General features: G+C 47.3%; 1 protein-coding gene across 1 annotated transcript; it reads right to left on the minus strand.

Annotated features, from left to right (window-relative positions):
• LOC111230354 (myosin-16-like) lies at positions 1-15,810 on the minus strand. The gene is made up of 44 exons (XM_022757054.1): positions 15,601-15,810; positions 15,372-15,515; positions 14,634-14,790; positions 14,073-14,100; positions 13,855-13,951; positions 13,456-13,548; positions 13,258-13,321; positions 12,941-13,039; positions 12,245-12,352; positions 11,909-12,043; positions 11,542-11,643; positions 11,297-11,463; positions 11,050-11,220; positions 10,624-10,800; positions 10,280-10,465; positions 10,100-10,187; positions 9,734-9,851; positions 9,060-9,180; positions 8,296-8,432; positions 8,117-8,198; positions 7,848-8,021; positions 7,635-7,715; positions 7,038-7,184; positions 6,787-6,891; positions 6,618-6,704; positions 6,383-6,528; positions 5,775-5,865; positions 5,588-5,644; positions 5,402-5,488; positions 5,065-5,310; positions 4,848-4,965; positions 4,232-4,359; positions 3,886-4,082; positions 3,615-3,747; positions 3,268-3,484; positions 3,039-3,175; positions 2,786-2,889; positions 2,441-2,633; positions 2,142-2,345; positions 1,909-2,034; positions 1,583-1,753; positions 1,266-1,466; positions 555-783; positions 1-63 (listed from the first exon to the last, which is right to left on the minus strand). Exons 1-43 carry the CDS (start codon positions 15,808-15,810, stop codon positions 586-588), a joined length of 5,832 nt encoding a protein of 1,943 aa, XP_022612775.1. The 3' UTR covers positions 1-63; positions 555-585.
• Between the last annotated feature and the right edge of the window lie 1,838 nt (positions 15,811-17,648).

Consider the following 17,648-nt stretch of genomic DNA (forward strand, 5'->3'; position numbering starts at 1 on the left):
CTTTCTTCTTGCTCACGTCCTCAGTGCTGCGTCCTCTGGAGGGCTGAATGAGTGTGTGTCGCTCTGCGGGAGCAAAACAAACACAGATGATACAGGTACAAGTGTAACAGCACACACTCACACAGCTCATCTTCCTCTTTCAGTTCAGACAACAGACAACCAACCAGATGTAGTTAAAACGTCAGAGGAAACATATTAAAAGACATGAGGCAGTTTCAATAAATAAAAGCAGTAAATAGAACAACACATCTTGTGAATTACTCTAAAATAACAATCATTTAAAGTGAGTGTTGTCCGTGCTGAGCAGCCTAATAGCAGAGGGAATAAAGGACTTGGAGTAATGATTAGTTCTCATCAAGGGCTCATTATAACGTCGGCCCGAAGGCGTTAGAGTCCAGGTTTAGGTTGTTCTGGTCCCTGACAGACAGCCCATTAAACCAGCAGGTAAAAGGTTTAAAGGCTTTCGATAAAAGACTGATAAAAGTTACATAAACTTGTATCAAAGAATTAAGTTCCTGCATTAAGGGAATCCTGTTGTGTGTGTAAATACCCACCTGCTAGCAATGTGTGTGTGTCGGCTCCCCTCTACCCGTCCTGTCCTCCGCCGCCGGGCTTGGTGACCTGGACGATCTCCACCGAGGTGAAGCCCTTCTTGGTCGAGGCTCTGTTCCTGGTTCTCATTTTATTCAGGGCCATCTCCGCCATTTCTGCGCGCTCCTCCGCGTCGTCCAGCTCGTGGACCGTCTTCCTGTACTTGGACAGGCTGCTGTTGGCCTGCTCCTCCTGCAGCGACACAGACAGGAAGTTTGTCTCACTGTTAAATAAACACGTGCAGGGAGAAATGTCTTAAACAGCACGCGCTCTAACCCTGATATTCTAACCTGTCTGCTTTTGAGGAACTTAAAGAAAGCGTCTTATAAACGAGGCTCTAATGAGATTAAAGAACCTAGTAATTAAAAGTGCCACAATTTAAAGGAATTGTTGGACATTTCTGTCAGTTTTTAACCACATAGAAAACAAGAGCGGTATCAATCTTCATCATCTGACTCTGTTAAAATGTGTATTGTGCATTGAGCTCTCAGGGCCACCGTACTAAGTCGGTGTTGAGCTGTAGAGAGGCGTTTCTGTTGTTTGACCAACCCTCCTTGATTTAAATGGGGTGGAGCTTTAGCTTTAGCTTGGAGCTTTAGCTTGGAGCTTTAGCTCCTTCAAACCAATCATCAATCAATCGAGTTTTTAAATCCAGCGCCGTCGCTCCGACTCACAGCGTCCTCGATCTGCCGTTTGTAGCACTTGAGCTTGTTCTGGAGTTTCTCCACCAGCTCCTGCATGCGCTGGTTGGTCTTGTGGTCCTCCTCCGTCTGGAAGATCAGCTCCTTGAGTCGTCGCTCTCCCTTACGGAGGCTTTTCACCGTCTCCACGTGGCGCTTCTGCTCCTGGTCCAGCTCGTTCTCCAGCTCCTTGATCTAGCAGGAAAATAAAGAGGAAGGAAGTGACGAGAGGTGTGACTCAGTGTGTGTGTGTGTGTGTGTGTGTGTGTCATGTCGACCGCGGCCGTCCCTCAACAGATCCAACTCCTCACCTTGGTTTCCAGTTTCTGGATGGTGCGTTTTCCCGCCTTCAGCGCCTGCTGCTCCGCCTCCTCCAGCCTCAGTGTGAGGTCTCTGAGGTTCTGCTCCTGGTTCTTCTTGACCTTCTCCAGGTGGGCGCTCCGGTCCTGCTCCTGCCGAAGCTCCTCGCACAGCCGCGTCGCCTGGAAGCAGACGCACATGACAACGCGTTTCCACAATTCAAGTCATTTCTTTTTCTTTTTCTTTTTTTTGCCATGACATGTTTGTGTTTGCTTCATGTTAAAATGTTTCTGTGCGTCTGCTTGTTTTCTCCTGTGTGTGCGTTCAGGTCGCTCACGTCAGTCACGGCCTTCTTGGCTCTCTCGTCGGCGGCGCGAAACTCTGAGATCAGCTCCTCGTTCTCGGTGGAGAGTCGGGCGAGGTCGGCCTCCAGCTTTCTCTTCAGGATCGTCAGACTTTGGTTCTAGTGTGAGAGAAAACGGCAGCAGCAAGAAACCGGAGGATGAATCAAAATAAATATTAAAAAAAATGTGTATTTATAAAACCGTTAAAACCGGCGCAGCCACTCACGTGCATGTTGATCTCACTGAACCGCTCGGTGACGTCCACCAGCTCCTGCTCGATTAGTTTGCGGGCCCTCTCCGACGCCTCCAGGCCTCCTCTCAGCTCCTCCATCTCCCCCTGCATGAGACACAGACGGCGCTCCTGGAGGCTGTACTTCTCCCTCAGCTCCTCGTGCTGACGGGCGTCCTCATCCATCTGCACCTGCAGATCCTGGAGGGGGGGGGGGTCACACAAGGATCATTGCAGTGGTCGTTCTTCTAAGCGGTTCCATGTCCCGCCTCGCGGTGATCAAATGAAACTCTTACTTTGATCTGCTGCTGCAGCTTCTTGAGGGTTTTGACCAGCTCAGCGTTGTTCCTGTTGGCGTGCTCCAGCTGAATCTCCATCTCGTTCAGGTCTCCCTCCATCTTCTTCTTCATCCGCAGAGCCTCGGCGCGACCTTTGGCCTCCGCCTCCAGACTGGCCTGCAGCGACTCCACCGCACGCGCATGGTTCTTCCTGAACACGAGGAAGTAACGGTTATAAATACAAGCTAACGCCGGCTAACAGGTGCAAGTGGCCTTATTGTGGATATCGATGATGATGATTTGATTTAGTTTTAAAGTGTGTGTGTGTGTGTGTGTGTGTGTGTGTGTGTGTGTGAGTCTCACCTGGTGACTTCAAACTCCTCCTCCTTCTCGTGGATTCTGCGGTCGATGTCGGCCTTGACTTGAGCCAGCTCCAGCTGCACACGTACCAGCTTACCTTCCTCCACCTGGACACACACACAAACACACACACACACACACACACACACACACACACACACACACACACACACACACACACACACACACATCATCACCATTCATCATCCTCATCATCTATAATGAGATTATTCTACAGCCACAGAGCGCTCTGCACCTCCAGTGAAGCTTCAGCCTCCTCCAGGGCCAGCTGCAGCTCCTCCTTCTCCACCTCCAGTTTCTTCCTGGCCTTCTGCAGCTCGTGGACGCTGCGGCCTCCTTCACCCAGCTGGTCGACCAACTCCTTGATCTCCTCTGTGAGGAGGAGAGGAGGTGCATACGTTATTATACGCTTTCCACGTCGCTTCCCCGCCGTGATCTGTTGAACCGCGGCCGCTGGAAGTCACCTGAGAGGGTTTTGTTCTCCTTGCGGACGGTCTCCACGTGATCCTGGCTCTCCTCGTAGGCCGTCTTCAGCTTGTAGAGCTCCGTCATGTAGGAGCGACTCTCCCTCTGGCTGTTGTCCAGCTCCAGTTGCAGCTCCTCGTTCTTCTGGCTCCACTCGGCCGCCAGCTTGTCGAACACGCGCTGCTTCTTATCCAGAGCCGCCGCCGCCGCGTTGGACTGGTCAGACGAACGCAGACGAAAGCATCTTCTCACTCACAGACTTTTTATATCAGTGTGCCTCACAACTAACATTTACAGAACTTACACTTTTAGCCTGGACTGTGTGTGTGTGTGTGTGTGTGTGTACCTTCTCCAGGTCTATGGTGAGGTCCTCCACCTCCCCCTGCAGCCTCTGCTTGACCTTCTCCAAGCTGGCAGCTCGGGCCTGGGCCGCCTCCGCCGCCTCCTCAGCCTCCTGGAGACGCGCTGCCAGTTTGCGCCTGGAGGAGAGTGGGAGGAGGGAAAGAGGAGGAGGCGCCGGTGGGATTGCATTAAAAAGTATCAACAATAGTTTATTTGTGTTTTCACCACCATTGTCATTTGATTTGCACAAAGGAAGGAGAGTATTTTTAACCTACTTGGTCTCCTCCAGCTCCTCGGTGCGGTGGATGGCGTCCGTCTCATACTTGCTCCTCCAGGAGGTGACGTCGGCGTTGAGCTTAGACACGAGGCGCTGCAGCTCCCCGCGGCCCTCCGACTCCTCCTCCAGCTGCTCCTTCAGCAGGGAGAGGTCGTGGCGGGCGTTGGCCAGGGCCACCACCGCCGTGTTACGACCCTACAAGGAGGGAGAGAGGGCGGAGGTCAGATAATCACCTCACGAGCAACTTTTAAAGGCAACAAAAGGAAAACAGAGTCACCTGCTCAAAACCAACCACCTGGGGAAGTGTCACTTGTGTGTTTGTGTTCGTTTGTGGCGACTCGTACCTTGTTCTCCTCATCCACCTGTCTCTTGAGCTCATCGATCTGCGAGGTGAGCGAGGCCTTCAGCCTGGTCACCTGGGTCAGCTTGCTCTGCACGTCCTCCAGCTCCCGGCTCAGATCATTGTTCTCCGCTGCACGCAGAGAGGACAGAGGATCGGACTGTGAGAAGGAACCCTGTACGTGTTCGTGTGTTCTCACCAAGCGGCTGAAACATGAAGCTGCAGTTCCTCTAACGACCACTAGAGTCTGGCTCCAACAGTGAGTCAGTCCCCATAGACTCCCATGTTAAAATGTCCAACTTTACAGCAGAAATAAACATGTTTACAGCCTGGTACAAAAACTGTTTTGGTCTCTAGAGCTAATTTCCTCCTTCATGACACCTGTTTATATAACTCATCTTTTTACATCTTATTAAGGACTAAAGTTATGGAGGATTGAGGGCGTGGCCTCTTTGAGTGACAAGCGGGCATGCACCTCTTTGCTCCTCTTTGCTCATTTTTGGATCAGCCAGGAGTTCTGCGGGGTCAAGTACTGCCAAGATGGCGACGGCGGAGCGGCCCACTCTGAATCAGTCGGTCAGAAAACTGTGGTCGACTCTTTATTTATCTGTGGTTCTCACCTGTCAGATGGATTTTGGTCGTGCTGAGCTCGGTCTGAGTTCGCTCCATCTCCGCCAGGCGAGCGTTGGCCTCCGCCAGGTTGTCCTCCAGCTTATGGGCGTGGGCCTCCGAGTTCATCTACAGGTGTGAACAAACAGACGCAAAGACAGAAGAAGAAAGTGTGCGTGAGATGTTTTTCTTGATCACACAAGGTTTCTTGATCGAACGACTTTGTACCTTTGCTTTCTGCGTGGTCTCCACGGTGACGTTGAGGTCTTCGATCTCCGCCCTCATGCTCAGTTTGTCCTTCTCCAGTTTGACTTTCAGCCTGGTCAGGTTCTCCAGCTGCTCGCCCAGCTCCGCCATCGCGTCCGAGTGCTTCTTCCTTAGCCCCGCCGCCGTGGCCTCCGATTGGAGCGCCGCCTCCTCCAGCTCCCGCCTCAGCTTCAGCAGGTCCGTCTCCCGCTTCCTGTTCTGCTCGATCTAGAGGAGGTGGTGGAGGTTAGAAGGGCGGAGGTCACGATGGAGCTCAGTGCTACCCTCTGGTTGATTGACAGCTGTCAGACACGCTCACCTGGGTGACGGTGGCTCCTCCCGCCTCTTCCAGCCTATCACTGAGATCCTCCAGATCACGTGACAGCTCCGCCCTCTGCTTCTCCACCTATCAGAGAGCAGAGAGAACATCCCACCTGTTTATAGGGGTCAACATGTGTCATGTAGGAGGTTTGAACTCCGGTGACCTCGCGGCTGAGACCTGTACCTTGGCTCTCATGGCTCGCTCAGCTTCCAGCTCCTCCTCCAGCTCCTCGATGCGGCCCTGAAAGAGGAGAGGGTGAACACATGTACGGACCAACGGTACAACTGTCACCTTCTTCTTCTTCTTCTCGTTTTATCAGAAACAAAATCTATAATACCTGGAATCAGCTGATGCCTGTCTGAACACTAACCTGGTGCTCTTTGAGCTTGCGGCTGAGCATGGAGCTGAGAGCCTGTTCGTCCTCCAGCTTCGAGTTCATGTTGTTGATCTCAAAATCTCTCCTAGACGCACACACACACACACACACACACACACACACACACACACACAGGAGTGACGGTGTGTAACAGAGAATGATCAATATTTGAGTCAACTTGTTCGCACTAAGTTTGGAGTGAAGTCATGTTTGATCCTTCCTCACCAGAGGCTGCGTTTCCAAGACGACCAATTTAGGCATGCTATAGCATTTAATTGGCTGAGAGGGCGGGGACTATCTGGAGGCTCACGTCATGTCAGTGTCCGTGCAGAGGTTTAGTAGGCAGGAAGTGACCTTACTTTATTATTATAATGCACTGATGCATCAGCATGTTACTGCTGTGGCTGATGAAGGTGGAGCTGCTTTTAACTGTGACATCAAGAGGAAACACTGAATATAAACATGTTGATGTTGGAGGCAAAAACGCAAAAATATTGTCTGATTCTTTTCTTTTCAATGTAAATACAGATAACATTTGTTTGACTGTGTGTGTGTGTGTGTGTGTGTGTGTGTGTGTGTGTGTGTGTGTCTCTCTCTCTCACTTCTTGATGACCTCCTCCAGGTCGATCTTTGCGTTCTCCATCTCATTCAGGTTCTCGATGGTCATCTTCAGGTCTCCCTCTGCCTTCCTCCTCGCTTTCTCCACCTCCGCCCTGATCCTCTTCTCCTGCTCCCAGCTGTCCTCCAGCTACACACACACACACACACACACACACGATGAAGGCAGTAATACTGAGTATATTCAGCTGCAGCTGCCGACACTGTCAGGTCTCGTACCTCGTTCACTTGGCTGTTGAGCTTGCTGTTGGTCTTAGTTAGATGATTCACTTTGTCTTCTTCTGTCTGGAGATCCTCCACAGTTTTCTGAATACATTTCAAAATAAATCAGTCTCTATTAAACTCATACACATAAAATGACATAACACAAATGTGTTTTTTTTTCTACCTGTTGCAGTTCCTCCAGAGCTCTCTTTTCCTTCTGCAGCTTGGCCACATGATCGTCCCTCTGGTTCAGGTCACCCGTCAGAGTCCGCACCTTGAAGTCCAGACCCTGAACGCACCGTCGAACAGGAATTCAGCGGTAAACTCTAAATCTTACACATTATAACCTGGTTTTCTGTCCATTCAGTGAAATAAAAATATATCTCCACAGCTGCTATACTTCACTTCCTCTCTCCTCCTCCCCCTCCCCTTCACCTGTTTCTCCTTCTCCGTCCTGGCCAGCGTGGATTCCAGAGACTCCAGGTCCCTCTTGAGCTCGTTCAGCTCCCCCTCCAGCTGCCTCCTCTGGCCATGGAGGGAGGCTGTGTTGCCCTCTTCCTCCTCCAGCCGCTCACGCAGATCCTAAACTCACAGTTTTAGCCAAAATATACCAGTTAGCTTTATCTTGAAACACTCCAAAAGTTCTTATTCTGCACATATTACAGTCCTACTAATTAACATACAGACATAGAAATAAAGACATAAATAAATCTTGAAATGCATAAATAAATAAATGAATAAATATATTGATTAATTAATTAATTTAGAAATACCAAAATGGTTTTATTTTGCATTTATTTATGTATTTCTGCATTAATTGATTAATTAATTAATTTTTTATACTTGTGTCGTTTTTTGTCCTTCACAGTCCTGTGAAAGCTGTAAACATTAGAGTTAATATTGTTGCTACTCACTTACGAGCAGTGGAGTGTAAATCTTGTACTTAATGTGGATTTTGAAGCGATCACACCTTGTTTGTTCGTCGCTGTGTCACTACATCATCGCTACCTGCCTGAGGAGACTGATGTTTACCTGCACTGACTCCTCCAGCTGCACCTTTTGGCGCATCAGCTGGGTGCAGCGCTCCTCGGCGTCTCCCAGCGTGTCCTGCTCCTGCGAGGAGACGAGGAGATGAAGTGTGTATATGTGAGTACGTCAGTGTGTTTACAGTTATCCAGGTGCGTCGGCAGAGAGATCTCCGGCAGAGTTTCCTGCAAACTGAAGTGTGTGCAGATGTGCGCTTACTGCGGCCAGCGCCAGCGCCAGGTCATTCTTCTCCTGAGACAGAGTGAACATCTTCCCCTCAAGATCTTTGATCTTTCCCTCCAGCTCCTTGACCTTCTCCACCGCCACCCTCAGCTCCTCCTCCTTGGCCTTGAAGGTCTCCTCCTGACGGGCGACCATCAGCAGGGGCTTCACCTGGAGGAAGCCACAAGGCGGGAAATATAAAGATGATGATGATGATGATGAAGAAAGTTCATCATTCGTCAAGAGGGGGAACGTCAGCGTGTTACCTTAGTGTAGAGTTTCCACCAGCCCCAGAAGCGCAACTGAAGGAACTTCCTCACGTTGCGCTGGATGGCCATCAGTGCAATTCTGCATCACACACACATAAACACAGAAACACTGTCACACACACACACCTGAGTCAGCATTAAACCTGCTGCACACACACACACACACACACACTGACCGTCTGTCTTCCATCTTCTTAAACTCAACCCTCATTAGGGTTCCTCTCAGCTGAGCCTGCAGCATGGTTATGATCTTCGCCAGCCGCTCGTCGCGCATGTCCTCCAGCTTCGCCAGGACGCCCGCACGGAAGAACACCTGGAGAGACAAACAGGTGAGAGAGGGAGGAGGAGGAGGAGGAGGAGGAGGAGGAGGAGGAGGAGAGTCATTTATCAACTGCATGTTCTCATTTGTTTCATGTCATAATATTAGATAATACACAAGAAGTAACAGAGGAGCTAATGAACTAAAGTGTAATTTAGTTAATTATATACTTGTTATATGTAGAGATGTAATATATATACAGTATATATATATATATATATATAATATTCTGTTTGGTCCCATCAACCCGTCAGTTGTATGTTAATGAGTGTGTTTAATAGAGATAAAACTGTTATGTGTTTCAGGGGTTAATAGCTGTTTATGTGTGTTGTTCCTCTACGAAGCCGCTTAGTCTAGTAACGTACTAAAATATACAATATTATAAAAATACCAGAAAGTACAAGGTAAAAGTTCTGCATTAAAAATATTAGTGTAAAATGTGAGTATAAGTACATAAGTATTAGAAATAAAATATAAAAAATGAAATTCTTCATGCAAGATGATTTTAGCTGCTTTATTTACTGTTGGAAGTACTACCTGAAAACTGCACTTAGCTGCAGTACCTGAGTAAATGTATTTAGTTCATCAGTATGAACATGGCTGACTACAGCAGCGGGGTACCTTGCTGTGGCCGATGCGGTACTCCATGTTATCCAGACCGATGGAGCTGAGGATGAGCTCAGACGCCTTCTTGTTGTCGACGAATCCCTTAGGGATGACGTTGGGGTTGAGGATATAGTATCTATAGGAGACATTAAGAGGAGGAGCAGAGGGAGAAAAGAAGAGATGGAGGGGAAAAGGTTGAGTTGAAATATGTTGGTGCTGATAAAAAAATCCTGATTTGTAAGTAATAATTTGGGATAAAATTTATATGATTCCTCAAAAAACAACACAGTGTCACGTAAAGGCCATAAAAACAGTGTTTATCCTTCAGATAGAAAACCATATACAGTGTGTTTACTGGAGGGAAGGAAACGATGTGGAAATGTACAGATTTAACATAATCCATCAACACATGTTCAAAATAATTCAAAATGTTGTTTAATATATAAGGTATTTTTATGTAAATGAGGTTTATTGACCATAAAACTCCAAAAGAAAGTGTAAAAGTCTCAGTAATGAGTCGGACTGAAGGCGACTGAAAAGGTGTTATTATCGGGTAATAATTTTATACTCCATGTTCAATAAACAGTCAAACTTTTAAACTTTGATTAAGACAACATGAAGGTTAAAAATAGAAGGGAGATGGATGCTGGAATCATGGAGATCAATAACAAAAGTGATGTGAGTCAGACCTCTGTTTGAATTCTGGGTACTGTAGTCTGTTGGGGAATCCCTTCCTGCAGATGCGGATGCCCTCTAGGACGCCGTTACAGGCCAGCTGGTGCAGGATCAGGTGGTTGTCTGTAACGCCTTTACAACACGAGAGAGAGCGATGAAGAATTATTGTATATTTTTAAAGTACCTGTACTTTACTTGAGTGTTTTTTTTGTAAACTTCTGACTTTTAAAAAAAGTACTTTTAAATACTTCAGTATTTTTACAATCTAGTAACTGAAGTAAAACAACTTTCACTTGTACTGGAGTCACGTTTGATCAGAAGTATCTGTGTGTGACTCAGGTAATACAGCTGTGAACCTTCACCTCTCTTCAGCCACTGACCTGACTTCTTGAACTCGTTGGGCACGATGCAGCGGACGAAGTGAGGAGCGGTGCTTCGCAGGGTGCTCATCAGCTTGTTCAGTTGTTCCTGTTGGGCGTAAACAGTTAACGGTTCGTCGCTGCCTGATGTGAGATTTGCCTCGGGATCAGGTGTGACAGGTGTTTTTCTGTGTGAGTTACCCTGTAGAAGTTGGAGACGGTTTGGAAGGACGAGCCTTTCTTCTGCTTCTTGGTTCCTGCGGCGGCCTCCTCCTCTTTGAAGAGCAGAGCCAGCAGAGGCATGGAGGACTTCTGGAAGAGTCCCACCACCGTCTCGTTCAGAGGGTCTTTGTTCTTCTCCAGCCAGCCGGCGATGTTGTAGCCCACCTGTGGGAGGCGCACACAGATTCACTGCAGCCGTGTTCGCATTAAAGGCACGTGTCCTGCTATAAACTCACTCGGTCAGAAATATCACACACACACACAGAACATCCTGAACATCCATCCACAAGTCAAACGCTCTCCCACGACAGCCTGGTACTCACTGTGCCGGCGTAGTGCACCAGTTCAAAGTGAGCCTCGGCTCCTTTCTTCCCGCCTTTCGGCTTCAGGAAGTTTGAGGACTTGCCCAGGTGGTTGTCGTGCAGAGCTGCTTTAAAGGTCGAATCTGTCGCCTTCGGAAACACACACTGCTCCTCCAGGATGGAGAAGATGCCCATGGGCTGGAGAGGAGACAGAGAGTCAGGCCTTTGGAACTTTTTCTATAATATTTCTTCACATTTTTATTGTAAATATTTGATCTTATTGTCACATTTTTTTTATTTCTATTTAAGATATCTGCAGTACCTGCTTGTTTCATCTTTGTTTATATTTCTTTTCCTCTTACTTTGTTTATTGTCATGCACCAAAACACCAATAAACCAGATTGTGATTGTGATTCTGGTTCTGGTTCTGGTTTGTACGTGTGTCACCTTCTCCAGCAGGTCGATACACGCCTGCAGGTCGAGGCCGAAGTCGATGAAGACCCAGTCGATTCCCTCCTTCTTGTATTCCTCTTGCTCCAGCACGAACATGTGGTGGTTGAAGAACTGCTGCAGCTTCTCGTTGGTGAAGTTGATGCACAGCTGCTCGAAGCTGTTGAACTGGAGACGGAACACAGAGTCGGAATCGTGAGATGAAGTAACTTACAAAATACAAAATCCAGCACAGAGACCTCACCTCGAAGATCTCGAACCCGGCGATGTCCAGCACTCCTATGAAGTACTGCCGCTGCATCTTGGTGTCCAGGGTCTTATTGATCCGGGTCACCATCCACTTGAACATCCGGTCGTAGATGGCTTTAGCCAGAGCACCGATGGAGTACACGCACTGGGCCTGGTTCTGACCTGAGAGCAGATATTGGACAGGTGATAAGTGCACTGTCCCCTCCCGCTGGACACATCTCAACAATGTCCTCGTCATACCTTTGGTCACAAACTCGTTGCCAACCTTGACCCTGGGGCGTGTGATGCCCTTCTGCAGCTCCCCAGAGTTGACGGCCATGAGGTGAGCGACTTTGTCCGCCACTTTAGGAAGAGAAGAAGAAGAAGAGAGGGGACAAGGAATTAACAGGAACAGGAACCACAAATATAGATGGAGATTAATGTGAAGAAACGACATATAGAGTTTGATAAATATGAGCTGGGACACCAGGATGAAGAAGGGCGGGCTTCAAGAGAAATATCAAAAGAGAAGGAGAGAGGTAAAGAGAGAGAGAGAACTAGGCCAAATGAACAGGGTAGAGAGAGAGAGAGAGAGAGAGAGAGAGAGAGAGAGGTGGGCTTTTTATACCCTCGGTGGAATCCACATCAGCCTGCTCCTCTCTGGCTTTCTGTTTGAACTTCATGTTGCCGAAGTGCATTATGCCTCCGGTCAGCTTGTACACGCTCATCTTCTCCTCAGGAGTGAAGCCCAGGACATCAAAGGCTTCCTGCGTGCACACGAGCGAGCGAGAGAGCGAGAGAGCGAGAGAGAGAGAGAGAGAGAGAGAGTTACACAACAAGAAGCAGCAGCACCGTCAACAGGCTGATGAGTTTCACTATTTCAGTTTTAATTATTGAAGAAGTGAACGTGAACGCGAACATGAGAGAGAGAGAGAGAGAGAGAGAGAGAGAGAGAGAGGTCGACTCACATCAGTGAGCATCAGCTCCTCTCCGTCGTCCATGTTGTCGACCACCGTGACGCCCTGACACACCCACACGTACTGCTTGGGGTCTGGACTCAGCAGCAGAGCGCCTGGGAGACAAAACATTTAACAATATAATAATTATAATAAGAATAAGACAGTGAAGCAAATCCCACCGTTTAATGGATGTTAAAGTGATTCTCATTCTCACATTATCAGATTGTCATTTGAATTGATTTTAATCTGGTCGTTATTTAACTTAATTATATGTTACAATATAAAGTTTGACACTTCAACTGCTTTTACCAAAATGTTTCAGCTGTTTATCCACGACTTTTAACTATTTCAACCATGTATTCACGTCAAATATTATATTTATATACACTATTGCTTTTTCACTGTTTTCCCCGGTACTTTTAATGATATATTTCAACTTCTATTTCAGCTGTTTATCCACGACTTTTAGCTTTTCCACCATGTGTCCATTGTTTTTAGCTAAATTTCAACGGTTTACTTTTTGCTGTTTCAACCATCGAGCATCACTTCTTTTAGCTCGCTAGTTTTTCCAACTGCTTATCCATTAACACACTTCCAGCTAAAACTGTTAAACCTCTAGTTTTAGCAAATTATTATCCATTAACTTGAAGCGTTTCAGTCGCTCATGCAACACTTTTATCTTTGTGTTTCATGTCTCTCACCCATGAGCTCGGGCTTCCTGCCAGAGAGGAGCTGGTAGAAGATGTGGTATCCTCTCTCAGCCGCCTGCTGGGAAATCACTCTGGATTTCTCGAGCAGATCTGATGCACACGCACACACACACACATACGCACACACACACACACACACACACACACACACACACACAGTTTATAATGAGCCACTTATCTTGTCAGGGCTGATGTCTTTACAGAATGATGTCCATATTTGATGAAACATAGAAGCTATAAGACTTTGTGTTTTACTCAGGTGCAATAACGCTGGTGAAGTAATGAAACCGTAAATTAAATCCGCTCACAAGACTCAATATCGGCGCCGGCCAGCTTCGCTGTCGGCCCGAAGTGGATACGAATGAACTTCCCCTGAAACACACACAGACACACGAACGTGAGTCCCAGTGATCTGATGATTGTGATGTTGTTTTTATGTTTCAGCGGGTTTAATGAGATTTAATGATGTAAAACACCATCACATGTTGTTGTGTACCGGTCCTTACAAAGCGGGACGAGTTGTTGTTCCTGATGGTCTTGGCGTTGCCGAACGCCTCCAGCACCGGGTTAGCCTGAATGATCTGGTCCTCCAGAGACCCCTGAAGAGAGGAGGGGAGGGGAGGGGAGGAGAGGAAACAAGGAGAGGAGAGGAGAGGAAACGAGGAGAGGAGAGGAGAGGAAACGAGGAGAGGAGATCATATGAGAGCAGGTCTCTGCTCAGACACTTGCTGTAGAAGAAGATTCTCTTGTGTTTTACACTGTGAATCTACAATGAAAGAAGTTTGGTGTCGAAAAATAAATTAATAAGAGATTATTTAATGGAAAAAACAAACAAACAAACAAACAAACAAACAAACAGACAAACAGACAAACAAACAAACAAACAGACAAACAGACACACTCACCTTGGAGTCCGACACTTTGCTGCCGGAGGCTCCAACATTAGCGAAGTACTGGATGACCTTCTTAGTGTTCTCAGTCTTTCCAGCACCAGATTCTCCGCTGGAGGAGAGACACCAGCGAGGACTTAATGACACTGAGACGTGCAGACTACATGGTCTTCATCAACATCACAAAACAACAACAACAACAACAACAACAACAAAAACATTGACGTCCTTACGTGATCAGCATCGACTGGTTCTCGTGCTCTGAGACGTGGAGAGAGGAGGAGAGGAGGAGAGGAGGAGATGAGAGGAGGGGAGGAGGAGGGGGGGAGAGGAGGAGAGGGGGAGAGGAGGAGGGAGACAGAGAGAGTGTGAGTGAGCTGAACATAATCACTGCTGATTTCCCTCTGAGCAGATCAGAGAGCTGCTGATGTTTCCTGTCAGCAGCACCAACGACACAGACAGCTGTCCCCCCTCACCCCCCCTCACCCCCCCACCCCCTGAGCCCCCCAGCCCCCACCCCCCCCCCCCCAGCCTCGATGCCACATAATGGCTTGCAAAGTATTTTCCTACTCCCTGAACAAATCATGGCTGATTACACACCTCCAGCAACTGCCCCGCTCCCTCTGTCCACATGTCACTGTGTAATGACCTTAGAGCAACTCATCTCATGGGGGGGGGGGGTAATCCCAAATTACAACATACCACTTGCATGCTTACCTCCCCTCTTTGCCAACCTCACTGCCCTCCCCCCTCCTCCCCTCACCCATCCATGACCCATCTTCCTGTCTCCTCACCCATCAGCATGTCGTGGTAAGCGTTGTCGGAGATGGAGAAGAGGTGAGGAGGAACCTCGTTGCGTTTCTTCCCCTTGTATATCTGGGCCACTTTGGCGCCGTAGATGGGAAGCCATTTGTACGGGTTGATCGTCACGCAGAAGAGGCCTGAGTAGGTCTGGAAGAAACAAAGAGGCTTGAAGGATGCATATGTCAAATTACTATCTATCTATCTATCTATCTATCTATCTATCTATCTATCTATCTATCTATCTATCTATCTATCTATCTATCTATCTATCTATCTGTCTGTCTGTCTACTTGAAACCTGCCCAGGTGTGTACTTCTACTTTTCCCAGCATGCATTTTAAAGGGTGTAATCTAAACTTCCATACAGTTGTAGAAGATTTGTAAGAGATTTATTCTTAATAAAAAAGGTCAAAATCGACGCTGCAGAGGCAAAAACATCCTGCGAGACTTTCAGTCCATAGGATGGGTCAAACTCCAAAACCAGCGGAAACTACATTTCCCATAATGCAAGTCAGGATTTCTGTTATAAATGTATAGTTTCCAGCCATAAGATGAGATAACCCTGAGTTAACAACCTAACTCTGAGATTCCCCTCGTGCCAAATAAATCGATATTAATGAGTGAGATCTGTGGAATGGCCCTTTAATAACCCGCAGAAAACACACGGCTGAATTTATTACAATCAGCTGTTGAACAAAAGTTCTTTCTGCTGAACCGTCACGGACTCACATAGATCCTCATGTTGACGTAGCGGCTGCGCAGGTTTTCCATGACGCTGGCCTCGTTGAGGAAGGTGAGGTTGGCCATGTCGCTGGCTTGGTAGAACTTAGGAGGGTTCATCTGCTGAACGTCATCCTTCCTCACAGTCACAGTCTGAGCAGAAAGAATAATCAAATGTTTTTAATCATGGTTATTATGATCATTAGCTCATAGTAAACAGCTTTAGTCTGGGTCTTACTGTGTTCTTGGTGGTCTTGATGGTGACTTTGTCCCCATCTTCAGACTGAATCTCCCCAGCGATAAAAGCCTCCTTCTCGTCTTTGACCCAGCAGGAGCGCTTGATGTCGTATGGTTTATTCATGGCATCCAGCCGCTCCTTCTCTGAGGGAACCAGGAACGGCATGGGGTCCACATCGTCCCCACACTCCCCTTTATATCCACCCGGCATGACTGCTGCTGCTGCTGCTGCTGCTGCTGCCTCCAACACACACCAACTGACCGGCTCACTGACCAACTGGCTGCTGCAGAGAGAGAGGCTGAGGCAGAGACAGATAGAGAGGAGAATTAAAAGTTGTAACTGTAAGTGCGAGGAAGGACAGGGGTGATACTCACCGATGCAGGAGGCAGAGGAAGTGAGTATGGGTGTGTGTGTTGAGGCCACGCTGTTATATATCACACCGTCTCCTTCCTGATATGGTCACGACTCTAAAACCAGCCGTCACCCCGAGGTCTCATCCCTCCGAATCTGCCTGGCAGCGCAGGATCTGGGAATTCTTTAATCTGCCTCCCTCCTTTTAGGGTTTCCCCTGGAAAGCCATCACTCCTTTCCTCACCCCATCACTCCGCCCCGTCCACACCTCGATCTTCATCCCACCCCGCCTCCGCTCTTCACCATCAATTGCTCTCTCTTTGTGCGCCTGATGGGATTAGGGATGAGTAAGGCATCTTAAATTAAAACCACTGACACACAGAGAAGCAATTTTTTCTCTTAATATCTTTTGCATTCTTGGAGTAATCTTGATCCACTGCTCTCCAGACTAACCAATCCCTATTTACTGTTGAATAAATCAATATATCCTTTAAGATCGACCATTACTCACATAACAGGACACGTGTATCGTGTGTCATCTTTACATGACCCCTTGAGGACGGCACAGGACAGGGGAGAAACACGAACAGGTTTGTGAGGCAGGGCTCAGTTCGGTTTGAGGCCGACAGAAGAGAGGGAGGTTCAGGCAGAAACTTCACTCTGTGTAGAATCACTGCTGCAGTGGCGGGAGAAGCCGTCACATCCTGTGAGTACGACAACCTAAAGGTTCAAAATCTTATATTATTAAAGAACCTAAGTCTCAGTAGGTGAATGCACTTAAAGTATCAAGACTTAAAGTTCCCATCAGGCAGAAAGTGAAATATTATTTTATACGTCATTATTAGATGTTCAACACTGACGTATCAGTGTCTGCAGCATCTTACTGCAGCTGGTGAAGGTGGAGCGAGTTTTAAGTGTTTTATAAACATCTCACTGGTTTAGTCCAGTTTTTTTTCCAACCTAGAGGTCGACTTCCCTCCAGAGAGGGAGGGGGAAAAGTTCTGCTGCGCACATTTGTATTCATTTTTTGGATATGTGTCTAAGTTTTCTTTTGTGAAATCTTGGATAATTTGACCTCTTCAGGCCTCGAACAGAGAAGTCTGAAGACATCTTTGGGGGGGGGGTCACAAGAAAAAAACATCACCAGTTTAAGGTTTAACATAGTCTTGTGTATTTTATGAGATTATCATGTTATTTTTTATATAAAATTTCAATTCTGTAAATAATCAGTAACCAATAGAATAGATATAATGGAGTAGGAAGAACGAGCGACATAGAATCTTCGAGAAGCATAAAATTGAGATTTTCAGATAAAGTACAAGAAGCTGAAAACTGTTGATGAGAACTGCTGTTGTGTAAATGTGCTCCAGTGTAGATTCCTCCGAACTGAAGCAGCTGTTGCTCCTGTTCCCCAGAGGGGGCACTAATCACACACACACACACACACACACACACACACACACACACACACACACACACACACACACACTGAATCACCCTCAGGAGAGTTACTAGTTTGACTATAATAAGTCCATACTTTTCCTGCACAGATTTATTGTTGGAGGTTTAAATGATTTTAAATTAATTTCATTCTGACTTTTCTGGCATTACACTGATTTTCAGAGCAAATGGCCCATTTTCAGAGTGTGTGAAATCTCTTTCTCTCTTCATCTTCTCTTCCCCTCCCTCTCACAGCC

Source organism: Seriola dumerili, unplaced genomic scaffold, assembly GCF_002260705.1.
Source record: "Seriola dumerili isolate Sdu_G_001 unplaced genomic scaffold, Sdu_1.0 BDQW01000262.1, whole genome shotgun sequence".
Classification (NCBI taxonomy): Eukaryota; Metazoa; Chordata; class Actinopteri; order Carangiformes; family Carangidae; genus Seriola; species Seriola dumerili.